This window comes from Peromyscus californicus, unplaced genomic scaffold (assembly GCF_007827085.1).
Source record: "Peromyscus californicus insignis strain IS unplaced genomic scaffold, ASM782708v3 Scaffold_23__1_contigs__length_62951481, whole genome shotgun sequence".
NCBI lineage: Eukaryota > Metazoa > Chordata > Mammalia > Rodentia > Cricetidae > Peromyscus > Peromyscus californicus.
The window spans coordinates 60,193,796-60,211,035 of record NW_026294534.1 but is presented as its reverse complement, the minus strand read 5'-3'; the positions used below and the strand labels follow the sequence as shown (position 1 = coordinate 60,211,035).

At 50.3% G+C, this 17,240-nt stretch overlaps 1 protein-coding gene across 7 annotated transcripts in view; it reads right to left on the bottom strand.

The window, feature by feature from the left end:
• Nwd1 (NACHT and WD repeat domain containing 1) overlaps positions 1 to 17,240 on the bottom strand; it is an 82,320-nt gene that overhangs the window by 22,193 nt on the left and 42,887 nt on the right. For 6 of the 7 annotated variants that reach the window (XM_052752490.1, XM_052752493.1, XM_052752491.1 and 3 more), the window contains 3 exons: positions 15,623 to 15,820; positions 5,547 to 5,669; positions 2,016 to 2,224 (listed from right to left, as the gene is read on the bottom strand). In XM_052752490.1, the coding sequence (XP_052608450.1) occupies positions 2,016 to 2,224; positions 5,547 to 5,669; positions 15,623 to 15,820 (530 nt within the window). The remainder of the gene's footprint in view (positions 1 to 2,015; positions 2,225 to 5,546; positions 5,670 to 15,622; positions 15,821 to 17,240) is intronic. The other variant, XM_052752492.1, reaches the window with a different exon arrangement.

Below are 17,240 nucleotides of genomic sequence, written 5' to 3'. Positions count from 1 at the left end.
ATTTTATATTAAGGAAGCATTGATACTGATAGAACAAAGTGTCAATTCTAGTTGACAGGAGTTATCTATAGTGGGTCTTATGTGTGACAAATGTAACCTTGTTTCATAAAATATTGATGACAGGGGCCTGTGAGATGGTTCATCAAGTAGCGGGGCTTGCAGCCAAGCCTGATGACCTGAGTTTGATCCCTCGGACCCACATGATGGAAGGAGAGAACCAACTCCCTTGGTTTTTCCTCTGACCTCCACATGAGTCACACATGCACACACACCATAAATAAATGTTAAGATACTGGTGTTAAAGCCAGGTCTCACGCTTGGGAGGCTGAGGCAGGAGAGTTGCCACAAGTTTGAGGTAGGGCTGTACAGTGAGGCCCTGTCTCAAAAACAAATGAAAAGATGTTGAGGGCTAGGAGACAGGCAGCGGATACAGAGCTTGCTGGGTGTGCCTGGGGACTGCATTCAGGCCCTGGCACCATGTAAAGGGCAGGCAGGTGCAGCCACTGCTGTCCCTCAGCCCTTGGGAGGCAGAACCAGAGGATCACAGAGTAAGCTGGCTATGCAGACCAGGCAAATCAATGCACTCCACATTCAACAAGAGACCCTCTCAGAGTGAATGAGGAGGACTCTGGTGAGACTGGAGCTCACCAGCCAGGCTGGAGATCCCCAGACCCGCCATATCCAGATTTTATGTGGTGCTGAGAATCAGCTCCTGAGTCCCTCAGGCTTGCACGAGTGTCATCCTCTGAGCCCCCTCCCCAGCCTGTTTTTGTGAGGGTCTCATGTGGCCCAGGCTGGCCTTGAACTCGAGTCCTGCCTCAGCCTCCTAAGGCTGTGTGTCTCCATTCATCACGCCATCAGCTCCCAGGGTTATGGATGACAGGAAGGACGTGGGTTCTAGATGCATGTGGGATGCTAAGTGAGGTCATCAAACAGGCCCTGGAAGATCTGAAGGAGTCACATAACACAGCAGAATGCAGGTAGAAAACAAATAACAGCCTCATCTGAGACCCTCACATACTCAGAAATGGGTTAGAGCACTGGCTGCTTGTCCAGAGGATCTGAGTACAGTTCCCGGCACCCACAGGACAGTTCACAACTGTCTGTAACTCCAGGCCCAGGGGGTCCAACACCCTCTTCTGGCCTGCACGGGCACATACACACTGCAAAAGAGGCCTACACATAAAATAAATAAACAAAATACTCGGACACAAACATCACATGCCAGCATAAACCAGCATCGAAGAAGAAAGCAAAAGTAAAGTTCTGAAGTACAGAGAAGTGGCTCAGTGGGTAAGAGCATTTGCCATGTAAGCAAGAGGGCCTGAGTTCGAATCTGCAAAATCTGCATACAGCAGGTGCAGCATGTGTGTGATCCCATTGCTCCTAGAGGGAGGTGGGAGGTGGAGACGGAGCCTCTGTGAGCTCGAAGCAACAGAGGTTTTGCCCTCAAACAAGATGGGCAGCAAGAACTGATAGCCAAGCTGTTCTCTGGCTTCTGGGTGTGCACCGCAGCACCTGTGCCCACACATGCCCACATACCTTCACAGGTCACCCCTGCACCGTCATCTCATGCCATCCTGTGAAGGGACTGAATTCCGGTCATCAGACTTGGTGGCGAGCCTGCCGCTGTGTCTCACCGGACCACTCACCTCCTCTTCTGAGACGGTCAACAAGCCTGTAGCTCATCTACTGGGCCGTGCTGGTGGCCAGCAAGCTCCAGGCCGCCCCAGAGCCGGATTACAGGTGTGATGCCCACCTGGCTGTACTTGGGTGCTGGGATTCGAACTCAGGTCCTCACTTTACCCAGCACCTACTCTCTTACAAGAAAAACAAACAAGATGGCCTGGAGCATACAGCAATCCTCCTGCCTCTGCTTCCCAAGTGCTGGAGTTCTAGTTGTGTACCACCACAACCAACTTCTCTTGAGTTGTGCTGTACCCTGTACACACACACACACACACACACACACACACACACACACACACACACACACACAGGAGTCAGTTTGTTACCTTTGAACCAGATGTTAGGTATACGACTTTCTTTATCTCATCCACGTGGAGGTCCCAGCTCCGAGGCTCTGTGGGATTTGCTGAGCCTCTGTCCAAAATGGTGGCTTTCTCCTGGCCAGAGAGCAGGCTCCACAGGCGTAGGGTACGGTCCTTTGACGCAGAGATGGCGAGAGTCCCTTGGGCAAACACTTGAATGCACCTCACCTCAGCTGCAGTGGGCACAGTGTGGGAGGGCACGTTAGCTGGGGACAGTTTATCCTGGTTTCTACCTCTGTCTCAAAAATCTAAACAACTGGGCTGGAGAGATGACTCAGTGGTTAAGAGCACTGACTGCTCTTCCAGAGGTTCCGAGTTCAATTCCCAGCACCCACATGGTGGCTCACAACCATCTGTAATGAGATCTGGCGCCCTCTTCTGGCCTGAAGGGATACGTGCATGCAGAACACTGTATACATAATAAATAAACAAATCTTAAAAAAGAAAAAAAGAAAAGAAAAAAATCTAAATAACTGCTGTTGGGTGCCATGGAGTACACCTTTAATCCAAGCACTTGGGAGGCAGAGGCAGGCAGATCTCTGTGAGTTCGTGGCCAGCCTGGTCTACAGAGCAAGATCCAGGACAGCCAGGGCTACACAGAGAAACTCTTTCTTGAAAAACCAGAAAAAAGAAAGAAAGAAAGAGAGAGAGAGAGAGAGAGAAAGCCAACAACAAACACAAACAAAAACTTAAAAAGCATACAAGTTGCAAAAGTTTTTCTTCCTATAATACATACATGTATTTCACATAATGTTTAATCTGAAAGAAAATAAACCAACCCCCCACCCACCCCCACCCCCGAGGGAAGGCAGAAGAGCAGTGTGCTGTCAGGTGGGGACGCTGTGATTTACTGCACCTGCCTGTTCCCGTGGCGTAAATGTCCTCGCCTTGGCTGGTTTCTACTGACCTCGGGGCTTGGAAGAGAGGCTTTCCTAGTTCATTTTCTGTTGCTCTGTTAAATAACCTGACAGATGCAGCTTAGGGGAAGGGGGTTTACTGCGCTCACAGGTCACAGCCCGTCACCGTGTGGAAGTCAAGCTGGGAGATCAAATCAGCCAGTCACGTCCACAGTCAAGAGCAGAGAGAATAGATGTCCCCGAGCTTGTGACCAGTTCTCTCTCTCCATTGTTATACAATCTGGGGCACAAACCTAGGGATAGTGCGGCCCATAGGGGGCGGGTCCTCCCACCTCAGGAAGAGTCCCGAAGACCAGCCTGATCCAGACAGTCCCTCATGAGACTGTCTTCCCAGGTGACTATATTGTTTCAGGTCGACAAAACTAAACATCACACCCTCCCACACCGTCTCCTTCCTACACACAGTAGTGGAAAGCATGGATCGAGTAAAAGATGGGAAATGGCAAGTGGAGAGTTTATAGTGCTTTTAACTTTTAAAACCTCATCATCTTTGTGTGTGTGCGCATGGTATTTGGGGAGGGGGATGGTATATTGCCACCGTGCACGGAGCATGCGGAGGTCAGAGAACCTTCTGGAGTCTTTCTCTTCGTCCACCTCCACATGGTTCTGGAGATCAAATTCAGGTCACGAGGTTTCTGAGGTAAGTGCCTTTACCTAATGAACTGTCTTGCCAGCCTGAGCAGTATTTATACCATATTTTAGCATAATTTTTAAAAAGGATTTATCACTATTATTATGATTTATTGTTATTATTATTATTATTGGTTTTTCAAAACAAGATTCCTCTGTGTAGCCCTGGCTGTCTTGGATCTCGCTCTGTAGACCAGGCTGGCCTCAAACTCACAGAGATCCACCTGCCTCTGCCTCCTGAGAGTTGGGACTAAAGGCGAGCGCCATCACTGCCCAACATGCAATTCTCTACCCTCCTTGATCCATGCCTTTGATAACGTGATCCACACTCTCCATGACCCACACCCCTGACAATGTGATTTTGCAGTTCCTTTCATCAAGGTATCAATGGTCTCAGTCAAGACTGCTGTGAGCTAGCCTCTTCTCCCGTGTGACTATAATGGAGTATCAGTGCTCGTCAGGCAGACTGGGCCCGAAGAACCACCCTGGAGACCCCTGCCTGAGTTACCAACCCTCAGAAGAAATGGCTTGTGAGAATAAAATGATTGCCGAGCGATGACATACACCCCCAAAATGGGTCATCTATATCATTCCCTCTACAAGGCTCAGATACATCATGGGATAGAAAGAGAAAAGAATTTAAGATCTGGAAGCCAGACTGGAGCATTGTGGGAACACTGCCTTTCAGGCATGATAAGACCATCCCACTCGTGAACTCACAGCAGCTGTGATCCTGCACAAGGTCTGCACAGGATTGGGACCATCACCTTCTGTCATAGAGGGTGTGGTGGTTTGAATGTCATCGGCCCCCATAATCTCATAAGGAGTGGCACTACTAGGAGATGTGGCTTTGTTGAAGGAAGGGTGTCACTGTGGGGGCGGGCTTCAAGGTTTCCTCAGCTCAGGATACTGCACAGTGTCCACTTCCTGTTACCTGCAAGATGTAGGATTCTCAGCTCCTCCTTCAGCACCACATCTGCCTGCACGCTGCCACACTCCCCGCCATGAGGATCACGGACTGAACCTCTGAACTGTAAGCCATCACCTCAATTAAATGTTTTCCTTTATAAGAGTTGTCACGGACATGGTGACTCTTCACAGCCCTATCTCTCTCTGAGGATTTACAGGCACTTCATGGGGAGGGAGATGTTTTCTTCAGTGGTAGATGCATTTGCAAGGAGCCCATGCTCCTCTGGTCACCCTGCTTCTAGAAATGACCCTAATGAAGTGCATTGGTCCATGCCCTCCCACCCCCCCACACACAAAGGAAAGCAGAGAAGGGACTACTTTTTGGTTGCGAGTCTACCTTTTAGTTTTTTTCTTAATTAACATTTATTATTATTATTATTAGTGTGTGTGTGTGTGTGTGTGTGTGTGTGTGTGTGTGTGTGTGTGTGTAGGTTAGAGGACAACTTGCAGGAGTTGTCCTCTTCTCCTGGAAAGTTTCTCTCTTTCCACCATGAGGGTTGCAGGAATTGAACTCAGGTCATCACGCTTATTGAAGACTGCCTTACCTGCTGAGCCAGCTCGCCAGCACCGCCCCCTCGCTCAAATATGGCTAAGATTTTCATGTATGTGTATGTGTATGTCTGTCTTTGTGTCTGCAGGTGTCTGCAGAGACCAGGAGAAGGTGTCGGATGTCCTGGAGCTGGAGTTACTGGGGCAGTTGTGAACCCCCAACATGGATTCTGGAACTGAACTCAGATCCTTGGAAGATTGAGAAGCTCTCCTAACCACTGAGCCAATCTTTCCAGCCCCTGCCCCCAATACATCTTTTTAAATAAAAAGCTTGTTTGCAGCCACTGTGTGCGAGGTGAATCTTTACACAGTTCTAGCTGACTGATGCAGACCAAACCCCAGAGTTTCAGCATAGGGACATCAGTGTGTGAGGGTGAAGTCACTCTGGGGACAGTGTGTAGCCACCCCACTTCCCACTCATAGAGTTCACCTGTGTGTCCTGTTAGAACGTGGACCACCTGTTGTTCCTCCACATCCCACACGACCATGACGCCATCCTGGGTGCCCACCACCAGGAGCTTCTCTTCTAGGCTCCATGCTACGGCGGTGATGCCTGCAGACACATGAAGATAACAGTGAGGACCTGGGCGCCCACAGCATGGCCTCAGCCAAGGTCCGGGAGGGCCCCGGATAGACTGCCCAATTGTGAATTTTTTTTTTAAATTAAAGACTTACTTTTACTTTAAATTGTGTGTGTATCACACACACACACACACACACACACACACACACACACACACACACACACACACACACACGAGTGCTGGTGCCCACAGGTTTCCCTGGAGCTGGAGTTGTAGGTGGCTGTGATCACTAGACATGGGTACTGGAAACTGAACTCGGGTCTCTGCAAGATCAGTAAGTGCTCTTAACTCCTGAGCCACCTCTCCAGCACCTTAAAATAAAATAAAATAAAATAAAAATTAACATTAATTTGTGTGTGTGTGTGTGTGTGTGTGTGTGTGTGTGTGTGTGTGTGTGTAGATCAGAGGAAAACTTGCAGGGGTCAGTCATCTCCTTCCGTCATGTGGGTCCCCAGGATTGAACCCAGGTCATCGGGGTTGGTGGCAAGCCCTTCTACCCACTGATCCCTCTCATCAGCCCCTGACTGTGATGGGAAAGTGTGCTAGAGAGATGGTTCTCTGAGCAAAGCGCTTGCTGAGCAAGCATGATGATGGGAGTTTGGATAACAGAGCCCATGGGAAGCCAGGCGCAGCTGGACGCACATCTGCAACCCCAGCCTCCTGCAGATGGAAGGGAGGGTGGGAGAATGGGAGCTTGAAGGCCAGACGGTCTGCTGTACACAGCAGCGAGCAAGACACAGGGCCTCACCCGAAGCCGAGGGCAGCCTTCGGTGATGGCTCGGCCGTTGAGATCTCCTCCTGCCCTTGCAGAGGGCCAGGGTTCAGTTCCTCACACCCACAAGGCAGCTCCTATCTGCACATACACTCAATGCATATATTTGGACAGATGCATAAAATAAATAAATCTGAAAAAATAAAATAAAGCAAACAGGGTGGAAGGTGAGGATGGACACCTAGGCTGTCCTTTGACACCTGGGGAGCTGGAGAAGTGATGTCCACTTGCTCTTGCCTGATGTAAGGCCCAAAAACACTTCTAATTCTAGCTCCAGGGGACCTTCTGGCCTCTGCGGGCACTGTACCCACATGCACATACGTAGATACATACATACATATTATTAAAAATAAACATATAAAAATTAAAAAGGAAGCCATGGTGGTGCACACCTTTCATCCCAGCACTCAAAGGCAGAGAGGCAGGCGGGTCTCTGAGTTCAAGGCCAGCCTGGGCTACACAGCGAGTTCCAGGATAGCCAGGGCTACACAGAGAAACCCTGTCTTGATAAACAACAACAACAATTAAAAGAGGAAAATAGCCCAAACCACAGGTTGGCCAATGGTCCTCACCCAGGGATAGTTCTGCACCCTGGGATTTTGCATAACTACATTTTTTTCTCCTACATTTTTAGATGCAGCAATTAGGGACAAAGATGTGCCTGGTGTCTGGTGGTGTGGAACAGGTGTCACCATCTGAACATGGAGAGTCCCCACAGACTCCTAGGACTCCTGGTGGTGGTGCTGTGGGGAGGTTCTGGAAGTTTCAAGGGGTGGGGCCTAGCCCAAGGAAGTAGGCCACAGGAAGTGGGTCATTGGGAGTGCGATGATACCCAGGCCCCTTCCAGAAGCTGTTGTCACACAGCATCAGGGAATGCTGAGCAACCGTGGATGGGACGCTCACTTCAGTCCTGCCAGGCATTTGTCACCCCTGTGAGACTCCACAGGGCTCAGAGCATAGGCGTCAGCGTGCCCAGATGGTTTGGTGGTGGCTGCTGAAACAGTTCCCAGCAGGTTCATGCCCAAGTCAGGCCTGGGATCGGAAGCTGGCAGTTGCTAAACCAGGAGCCTGAGACAGGAGGACTGTCAGGAGCTTAAACCCAACCTGACCTATGAACTGAATTCCAGGCCAGCCTGAGACACCACATGACACCCTGACTCAGACAGACAGACAGATGGATAAAGAGCTCTCCCCAGCCAGGCAGTGTGCTGTACTCTGTACACACACACACACACACACACACACACACACACACACACACACACACACACATACACACACACACACACACACACACACACACACACACACACACACACACACACACGGAGGAGAGGCTGGAGAGGTAGCTCAGCGGTTAAGAGCCCTGGCTGCTCTTGTTAGGATTCTGCCACTCCAGCTGCATGACCACACAAGGGCAGTTCAGTAGCTAAGTAAGGGGTCTTACATCCTACGTCATCAGTGCGCTGCAAGATCACACAATTGCACATAGCGCGGTCATGCAATCAGCGCATTCGTGGCATAGCTCTGTAAACCCACCTGCACATGTGCAAGGGAATCCTTAAAAAGCCGGACACAGGCTCCTCCCCTCTCTTCTCTCTGTTCTCTCCCACGCCACAATCCCCCCACCCCCCCCAGGCTTGGTCACTCTCTTCCATCCCCCTCCTCCTAATGAAGCTCTGATACTGGGTTTTGTCATGTCTCACGACCTTTTCACCCAGTAACAGCTCCACTATATATTTAAAACAACATTGGCGCTGTGAGGAGACAGGCTCTCCTAGCGCTCTGCGTCTGGGACCCTGTACCGAGGTTTATTGGACCTATGACTGCCCACTCTGTGTTTCTCATTTGTCCAGCAGCCAGGACTGCTCTGCATTGGTGAATTTTCCCTTTCCAATCCTTCGCCATTTCCAGTGACTGTAGCCTGAGATATATTTCTCGTGCTGGACCCCCGGGGGGGGGAGGTGTCCCCAGGCTGTGTACTACAATACATTCTCTCTTGACAAAGTATTGAATGCTGTCTGAACTCCCAGGGGGTCCTCTGGTACGCAGGCCCTCTCAGCCCTTGCCCCTCCCGTGATGACGGGTTGGGTAACTTGTGCTGATGCCGATCCACAGATTACCTACCCTCGGGGATGCCCAGGATGGGAGTCTGGGATCCCATTTGTTATTTTAATTTTTTATTTTTTTCTCTCGGCTGCAGTCATGGGACATGGAGGCTTCCTCCTCTTGGTCCCACTCCTCCTCTGAGAAATGCCTTAAGTATCCCCAGATACCAGTAAATTTGGTCACATAACGGCTGCTTGGACCCTGATATTTCGTGGGAATTATCTAACTTCTGCCAGAGAACAGGCAAATGAAAAGCGTTACCTTATCCCCATGCTTTTACCTAAGCTCTAAACCCTCCCTTTCTGATTCTCTCTCTCCTGACCACATCCATTCCTAAATCTGAGTAATCTCCGACTCCAAACAATCTCTGCCTATCTGACCTCTGCTCTGTTCTCTGGTACTGGGTGGGCCACTAAGCACAGACAGGTCTGGAAGCAGCTAGGACACATGAAAATGAGTTTACGATCAGGACCCACATTGGGATCATAATAATCCGGAAGGCTCTCTAGCCAGAGATCAGTTTACAGCCTGCCTCCTGGCAGGTCTTCCTAAAGCTGTCCTCAAGCCAGCAAACTATCAAAAAAAAAAAAAAAAAAGTAATTCAAGACACGGAATAAAATCCATCTCTTGTCTCCCAGAGCTCCCTGACATTAGGGATAAACTTAAGTATCTGGAGAGCAAGGTCTCTTGACCCCACAGGTAGAAGTTTCAGCTGTGACATTTAAGGTACCATGGGAGAGATGAGAAAGCCCATGAACAGAATTGCCAAATGCTGGCACACGCCATCTGAGCGGCTGCATAAGGGCTTCCAGGTGCCTGTTTTAGAAGGCCATGAGGTTTGTGTGTGCCCTGCCAGACCATCATCTGAGCTTTGTTCAAAGTGCCACCTAGAGAGATAACAGGTCAGCTGACTGCCCCCATACACCTCGTGGCATGGGGACATCAAAGACCTCCAGCAGACCTCCTAGGCTTGGCCATGGGCTCACAGGGAATCCAGGATACAGCATGGGGCGATCTATTTCCTTCCTGTTGGACATCGAGCCACTTAATCAATCCTGAGGGAGTTTTGGGGTCCCACCTCTCCTTCTAATTTCCCTATTGTTGGGGTAGGGGGACAGCCTTATCCACCTCACCAGACTTAATTATGCTTTCAGGGTTACTTAATGGGAAAAGATATTCCAGCTAAGGTAGGAACTTTCATTTCGTTTGCTCCCTCCACGTGCCTCACTCCAGACCGGTCAGCGGTGCTTCTCCTGCTCATGCACAGTGACACAGACAGGGCCCTGCTCTCTCTCAAGGTCCAGAGGACATCAGGGTCTACTGCCTTGTCACCAATTCCAGAAGAATGAGGTCTCACTCCACAAGCTTTTCTCTTCCTAGTTCCCTCTTCTAATTAACTATTCAGCTAATTGTTACAGGACCACCATAGAGCTGGAGTTCAAGGACCATCAAGTATATCCAGGTGGTAAGGAACAGTAACAGTCCAAAGGTATTTACAGCCCCAGATCCAAAAGTATCTGGGCTCTGCAAAAAAAAACAGACTTTAATATAACCATCTATTACTGTTAAATGCTCTCAGCAACTGATCACCTGTGTCTCCTGGATAAGGAAACAGTTGTCTTAAAATAATCTGTCTCTGATAAGGCTTATCTCAGGTAAAAAATTAAAAACATGTTCTAATCTCTCTCTCTCTCTCTCTCTCTCTCTCTGTCTCTCTCTCTCTCTCTCACTCACTCACTCACTCACTAACCAATGTAAGCAGAGTGCTAAACACTTAACACTACAATATCATAGTCACCAGCCCAAGACTTTAATTTTCTCATGGCTGCTTCTTAATATGTTCCAAAATTTTTCTGAGCTCCAGACAATCCACCTGAACAGGTTAGTGAGCTCTGGAACCAGCTTGAATCCACCTGGACAGCAACTTGTCAGATGATTCCCAAAGCAGCAGATGACCCCAGGATGCCTGTCTACCACAGAAGCCCCCTTCTCTACCCCGAAGAGTCAACCGATGCCCACCAAGTCAGCTGAAAGCAGTTTTTTGAGAGAAATGATGCCCCTATTCCTGTTCACCTGCTTTTTTTATAATAAGCAAAAAGTCTGGAATGTTAGGATCCTGCCACTCCAGCTGCATGACTGCACATTCGCAGTTCAGTAGCTAAACAAGGGGTCTTACGTCATCCGTGCGCTGTATGATCGCACAAATGCACATAGCAAGATCACACAATCAGTGCATGTGTGGCGTAGCTCCAGAGCCCACCTGCGCATGTGCAGGGGAATCCTTAAAAAAGCCAGACACAGACTCCTCCCCTCTCTTCTCTCTGTTCTCTCCTCCCCTGCCCCTCTGCACGTGTGTCTCCCCCAGGCTTGGTTACTCTCTTCCATCCCCCTGCAATAAAGCTCTGATACTGGGTTTTGTCGTGACTTTTTCACCCAGTAACAGTGCCGCTATATATTTAAAACAACAGCTCTTATAGAGGATGTGGGTTTGACCCCAAGCACTCACATGGCAGCTCAGAACCATCTGTAACTCCAGTTCCAGGGGACCCAGTGCCCTCTTCCGGCCTGCATAAGCTCTAGACATACACAGGGTGCACAGACACACATGCAAAACTCTCGTTCACATAAAAATAAAATTAATGAATTTTTAAAAAGAAAAGAGAAGCCTAGCTTAGGTATGGAGAAACCAGACTTTTCTAAATGCCTTTGAGGGGGTCCTGTGCCTTTTGCATACCTCAGTTTCCCCAGATGTGATATGGTTGTTTGCTGGAGGGTGTTAAGTCATGGTTGGCCCAGCTAATACAGACCCATATTTTCTTTCTTTTTCTTAAATATTAACTCACATTTTTTTTCCACTTAAACAAATAAGGAAACTGAAACCCAGAGTTGGGGGAGCCTCCTCATTCCCTAACACGACAAGCACAGAGAGCACAGCTGCTTCCCTGTCCCAGACATGATGGGAACATGCCTCTAAGTGGTAACTTCCCCTGCCTATGCCATGACAGACATCACTAATCCATCACAGCATCACTGATTCATCTGTGGCTGTACTCATAGTCATTTTATGTTCTCCACTTAGTAAGAGGGCCCCACAGTTCATGTGTTTTTATCTGAGCATAAAGTTATCTACACCATCCCCAGAGCAGAGAGAGACAGAGACAGAGAGAGACAGAGACAGAGATTATACCCATGCTCACACAAGGAGACTATTTTCTCACAGCCTTACAGTTGGAGATGTCCTAGTACTAGTCAATAACATAAGAGTAGAAACAAGTTCTTCTAGGTGTTGCCTCTAATAGGAAGAGGTCCACCAGCCCCACCCCCTTTCCCCCTCCTCACTGGCTGGAATGTCACTACAACGGTAAGTGCTGCAGCAGCCATTGTCCTTGTCCCAACACCCTAGGGATGCTGTTTGTTTGTGCTGTGCTCAATGGAAAGATGGAAAGACAGAGTACACTGTGTGGGCTCCGGTTCAAGTGCTCCACTTGGATCCTTCTAATCAGCACAGCCATTCTCACTAGACCCTTTGCTAAGAGTCTTCAGCACAGCACCGCTGAGTCATTTCCCCTGTGGGCCTCTGAGTGTTAACATTTTCTATTGTGGAGAGAAGTTTCCTGGGGAGTGAGACGGAAAGAACTGGAGCCCTGAGTGGGTCTCACAATGATGAGAGATAATGTGAACAGCAGAGAAAAGGAGGGTAAAGGAGGAGGGTGGGTGGGGAAGTGAAAGGTGAGGGTCATAGTTACAGGGCGAGTTGGTAAGTGACTGTGAGCACCGGGAGAGAGGAGAGAGCATTGTGGTGATATATTGTGTACCCTAATAAAATTTACCTGAAGATCAGGAACAGCCACAAGATTAAACATAGAGGCCAGACAGTGGTGGCACACACCTTTAATCCTAGCACTTGGGAGGCAGAGATCTGTCTGGCTTTCTGTGAGTTCAAAGCCACCCTGGCTGGTCCGTGGTGGCGCATGCCTTTAATCCCAGCATTCAGGAGGCAGAGCCAGGCAGATCTCTGTGAGTTTGAGGCCAGCCTGGTCTATAGAGTGTGATCCAGGACAGGCACCAAAACAACACGGAGAAACCCTGTCTGGGGGTGGGGGAGCCACCCTTGATTACATGAGATTGATTCAGTTTAGGAGAGAAACAAAGCCAGGCAGTGGTGGTGCACACCTTTAATCCCAGCACGAGGAAGGAAGTAATAGGGTTGGGTGGAGAAAGGTATATAAGGCATGAGGAGACAGGGATTAAAGCTTTGTCGGCTGAGGAGCTCTTTTCGGCTGAAGCCTCTTTTCGGCTGGACCCCTTTCAGCTGAGGACTCAGAGACATTCAGTCAGAGGATTTGTGGATTTGGCGAGGTAAGAAGTAGCTGTGACTTGTTCCTTTGTCTCCCTGATCTTTCAGCATTTACCCCACTATCTGGCTCTGGGCTTTTTATTAAAAGACCATTTAAGATTTGTGTTACAGAGCATGAGTGGGGGAGCCTGGTGAGGGGATGGGAGAGCGAGGACAGAGGTGGGAGGCACAGGGAGGGCTGCAGAGACAGCTCAGCTCTGCTCTTTCAGAGGACCTGGTTCCGTTCCCAGCACCCACATCAGGCAGCTCACAGCTCCAGGAGATCCGACAGCCTCTTCTGGCCTCTATGGGAATCCCCATACATATGTAACACACACACACACACACACACACACACACACACACACACACACACGCACACACACACACACACGCGCGCGCACGCACACTCACACGCACACGCACACGCACGCACACACACACATACACACACACACGGATAAATTTTTTAAAAATCCACCTGTCTTTGCTGAGGCTAAAGGCGTGTGCCACCACCACTCGGCCTAAGAAAAGAAATCTTAAAAAAGAATAGATATAAGGTAGGAGCAAGGATACTGAAGGAAAGAATGATGGAAGGACAGATGGATGGGTGGGTGGGTGGATGGATGGATTGTGTGTGCACAGGCGGATGATGGATGGATTGTGTGTGCACAGGTGGGTGATGGATGGATTGTGTGTGCACAGGTGGATGATGGATGGATTGTGTGTGCACAGGTGGGTGATGGATGGATTGTGTGTGCACAGGTGGATGATGGATGGATTGTGTGTGCAGAGGTGGGTGGATGGATGGATTGTGTGTGCACAGGTGGGTGATGGATGGATTGTGTGTGCAGAGGTGGGTGGATGGATGGATTGTGTGTGCAGAGGTGGGTGATGGATGGATTGTGTGTGCACAGGTGGGTGATGGATGGATTGTGTGTGCACAGGTGGATGATGGATGGATTGTGTGTGCACAGGTGGGTGATGGATGGATTGTGTGTGCACAGGTGGATGATGGATGGATTGTGTGTGCAGAGGTGGGTGGATGGATGGATTGTGTGCACAGGTGGGTGGATGGATGGATTGTGTGTGCAGAGGTGGGTGGATGGATGGATTGTGTGTGCACAGGTGGATGGACGGATGGATTGTGTGTGCACAGGTGGATGGATGGATGGATTGTGTGTGCACAGGTGGGTGGATGGATGGATTGTGTGTGCACAGGTGGGTGGATGGATTGTGTGTGCACAGGTGGGGGGATGGATGGATTGTGTGTGCACAGGTGGATGGACGGATTGTGTGTGCACAGGTGGAGGATGGATTGTGTGTGTACAGGTGGGTGGATGGATTGTGTGTGCACAGGTGGGTGGATGGATGGATTGTGTGTGCAGAGGTGGATGGATGGATAGATTGTGTGTGCACAGGTGGGTGATGGATGGATTGTGTGTGCACAGGTGGATGGATGGACAGATTGTGTGTGCACATGTGGGTGGATGGATGGATTGTGTGTGCACAGGTGGATGATGGATGGATTGTGTGTGCACAGGTGGATGATGGATGGATTGTGTGTGCACAGGTGGGTGATGGATGGATTGTGTGTGCACAGGTGGAGGATGGATTGTGTGTGTACAGGTGGGTGGATGGATTGTGTGTGCACAGGTGGGTGGATGGATGGATTGTGTGTGCAGAGGTGGATGGATGGATAGATTGTGTGTGCACAGGTGGGTGATGGATGGATTGTGTGTGCACAGGTGGATGGATGGACAGATTGTGTGTGCACATGTGGGTGGATGGATGGATTGTGTGTGCACAGGTGGAGGATGGATTGTGTGTGCACAGGTGGGTGGATGGATGGATTGTGTGTGCACAGGTGGGTGGATGGATTGTGTGTGCACAGGTGGAGGATGGATTGTGTGTGCTCAGGTGGAGGATGAATTGTGTGTGCAGAGGTGGGTGGACGGATAGATTGTATGTGCACAGGTGGATGGATTGTGTATGCACAGGTGGATAATGGATGGATTGTGTGTGCACAGGTGGGTGATGGATGGATTGTGTGTGCAGAGATGGAGGATGGATTGTGTGTGCAGAGGTGGGTGGATGGATGGATTGTGTGTGCAGAAGTGGATGGATGGATTGTGTGTGCACAGGTGGGTGGATGGATGGATTGTGTGTGCACAGGTGGGTGGATGGATTGTGTGTGCACAGGTGGGTGGATGGATGGATTGTGTGTGCACAGGTGGATGGATTGTGTGTGCAGAGGTGGGTGATGATTGTGTGGGCACAGGTGAGTAGGTGGGTGACATAGTGACAAGGTGTGTCAAACCCTAAGGCCTCTTTCCCCCTGGCATTCTAGCGTGAAGTCTTAGCCCGGTCCCTGTCATCTGTCAGGGTGGCCAGCTTCACTCTACACTTACAAACTGCCTGGCATGCCCCTCCAGCTTGTGGGTCGCTGTAGCCAGCAGCTCTCCGGGACAGAACCTCAGAGGCATCTGCCAGCTCCAGGCTCATTAGCGGTATTTACAGCAGTAATCTACAGGCCCCAGGGACAGAGAAGGCCTAGTCATGAGCCAGCAAGGGAGGGTCCCAGTGGTACCTGGGGCCTCCGGTCTGACAGAGGGGAGCCCCAGAGAGCAGCCCCAAATATCTGGCACCTGGTCCCCTGGGTACACAGTGAGCTGGTGTGTTTTTGTGATGTTGGGGACACTCGCCTTTGTGACATCCAGTGAGAGTGGCTCGAAGCCGTCCCCCGGGTGGCTGTAGGAATCCTGCCAGGGGCACCAGCATTGGGTGTGGGCAGGCCCGGAACCAGCTCTGGGCTTGTTGGCACAGCTGCCCAATCATCGCTGGATGCGACGTAGCAAAGAAAAGGAGCCTGGCCAGGAGCTCGGTGTACAGGACGCTGTTCTCTGCAATAAAAAGAGGTGTGTCACCTCCTGGCTGAACCTTGCCACACCCATGAGCCCCAACTCTTACAGGACCGCAGACGAGAAGCTGGGACACCTCAACCCCAGGCCCTGTCACCCTTCCTGCCTCACTGTCTGTGTCCATCCATCCCCCTGCCTCCTGGACACAGAATAGCTGCCAGCCGCCAGGCTCTGCTGACTGTGTTCCCTCTGCCTGGAGCTCTTCCTCAAGGCAGGCATTCTCCTCCAAGGGCACCTCTCCATCAACGAGTTAATTAAACTAATTATTCATTTTGTTATTGCCCAGATCAGCCTTGACTCCTGGGCTCAAGAGAGCCTCTCACTGCAGCTCCCCAAGTGGCTGAGATCCAGGTGGACGGGTGAGTGGGTGGGGTGAGGAAGCAGGAGGATGGACCGATTGGTGTGTGTGGGTGTTGATGGATGGGAAGTAGGTGGATGGATGGAAAGGTGGGTGGTGGGTGGGAAGATGGACGAATGTGAGGGTGGGAGGCTGACGGATGGATGGACAGGTGGACGGATGGATGGGCAGACTGGTAAAGTGTGGAGGGAAGACTGGAAGGGTGGATAGATGGACAGACGGAAGAAGAAAGACAAGGGGAGTGGGAGGGTCAGTGGATAGGTAAACTGTGCCCGCTTTCAAATGCCACCTCCATCAAACTCACTCCCTGACTCCAGCCCAGTCCTCCCACCCCAGGCTGCAGTTTGACTTCCTCTCTAGAGTCCATTTGGCAGCCCTCAGCCCCCACCCCGCTCTTTAGTTAGCCAAGCGCATCATCCGCCTGGCTATCGATGCACAGCACATTCACCCAGTGGGCACTTCTGTTCAGTGTGGTGGCACATGCCTGGTATCCCATCTCTCTGGAGGCTCAGACAGCAGGATTAAGAGTTCAAAGCCAGGTTCAGCTGAATATCATGATCCTGACCGAGAAAGGACAGAGGCTAGGGATTACCAGTGGATAAACGTGCTTGCTGCCAAGCCTGATGACCTGAGTTCGATACCCAGGACCCAGGAGAGAGCCAACTCCCTCAGCTGTCCTCTGACTTCCCCACACAAGAGTAGCTAACCACGTGGGCACACACAAACAGAACATTTTTGAAATGGAGGGGGCTGAAGAGAATTCTCAGTGGTTTTGAACATGCACCCACAACCAGGTGGCTCACATCTGCCTGTAACTCAAACTCTATGGATCCGACTCCTCTACCTGGTATGGATACCTGCACACACATAGAAAAATAAAAATAAAAATAAAAATGGAGGATCAGAAACAGATCCATGAAAACCACCCTGGAGCCTGTGACACCGGCTGGAAAACACTGTCCCTACTGGGCTGCCAGGCTCCAAACATGCACGGAAATCCTCTGGGAACACACACTGCCGTAGCGCCCTCTGTTGGCGATATTT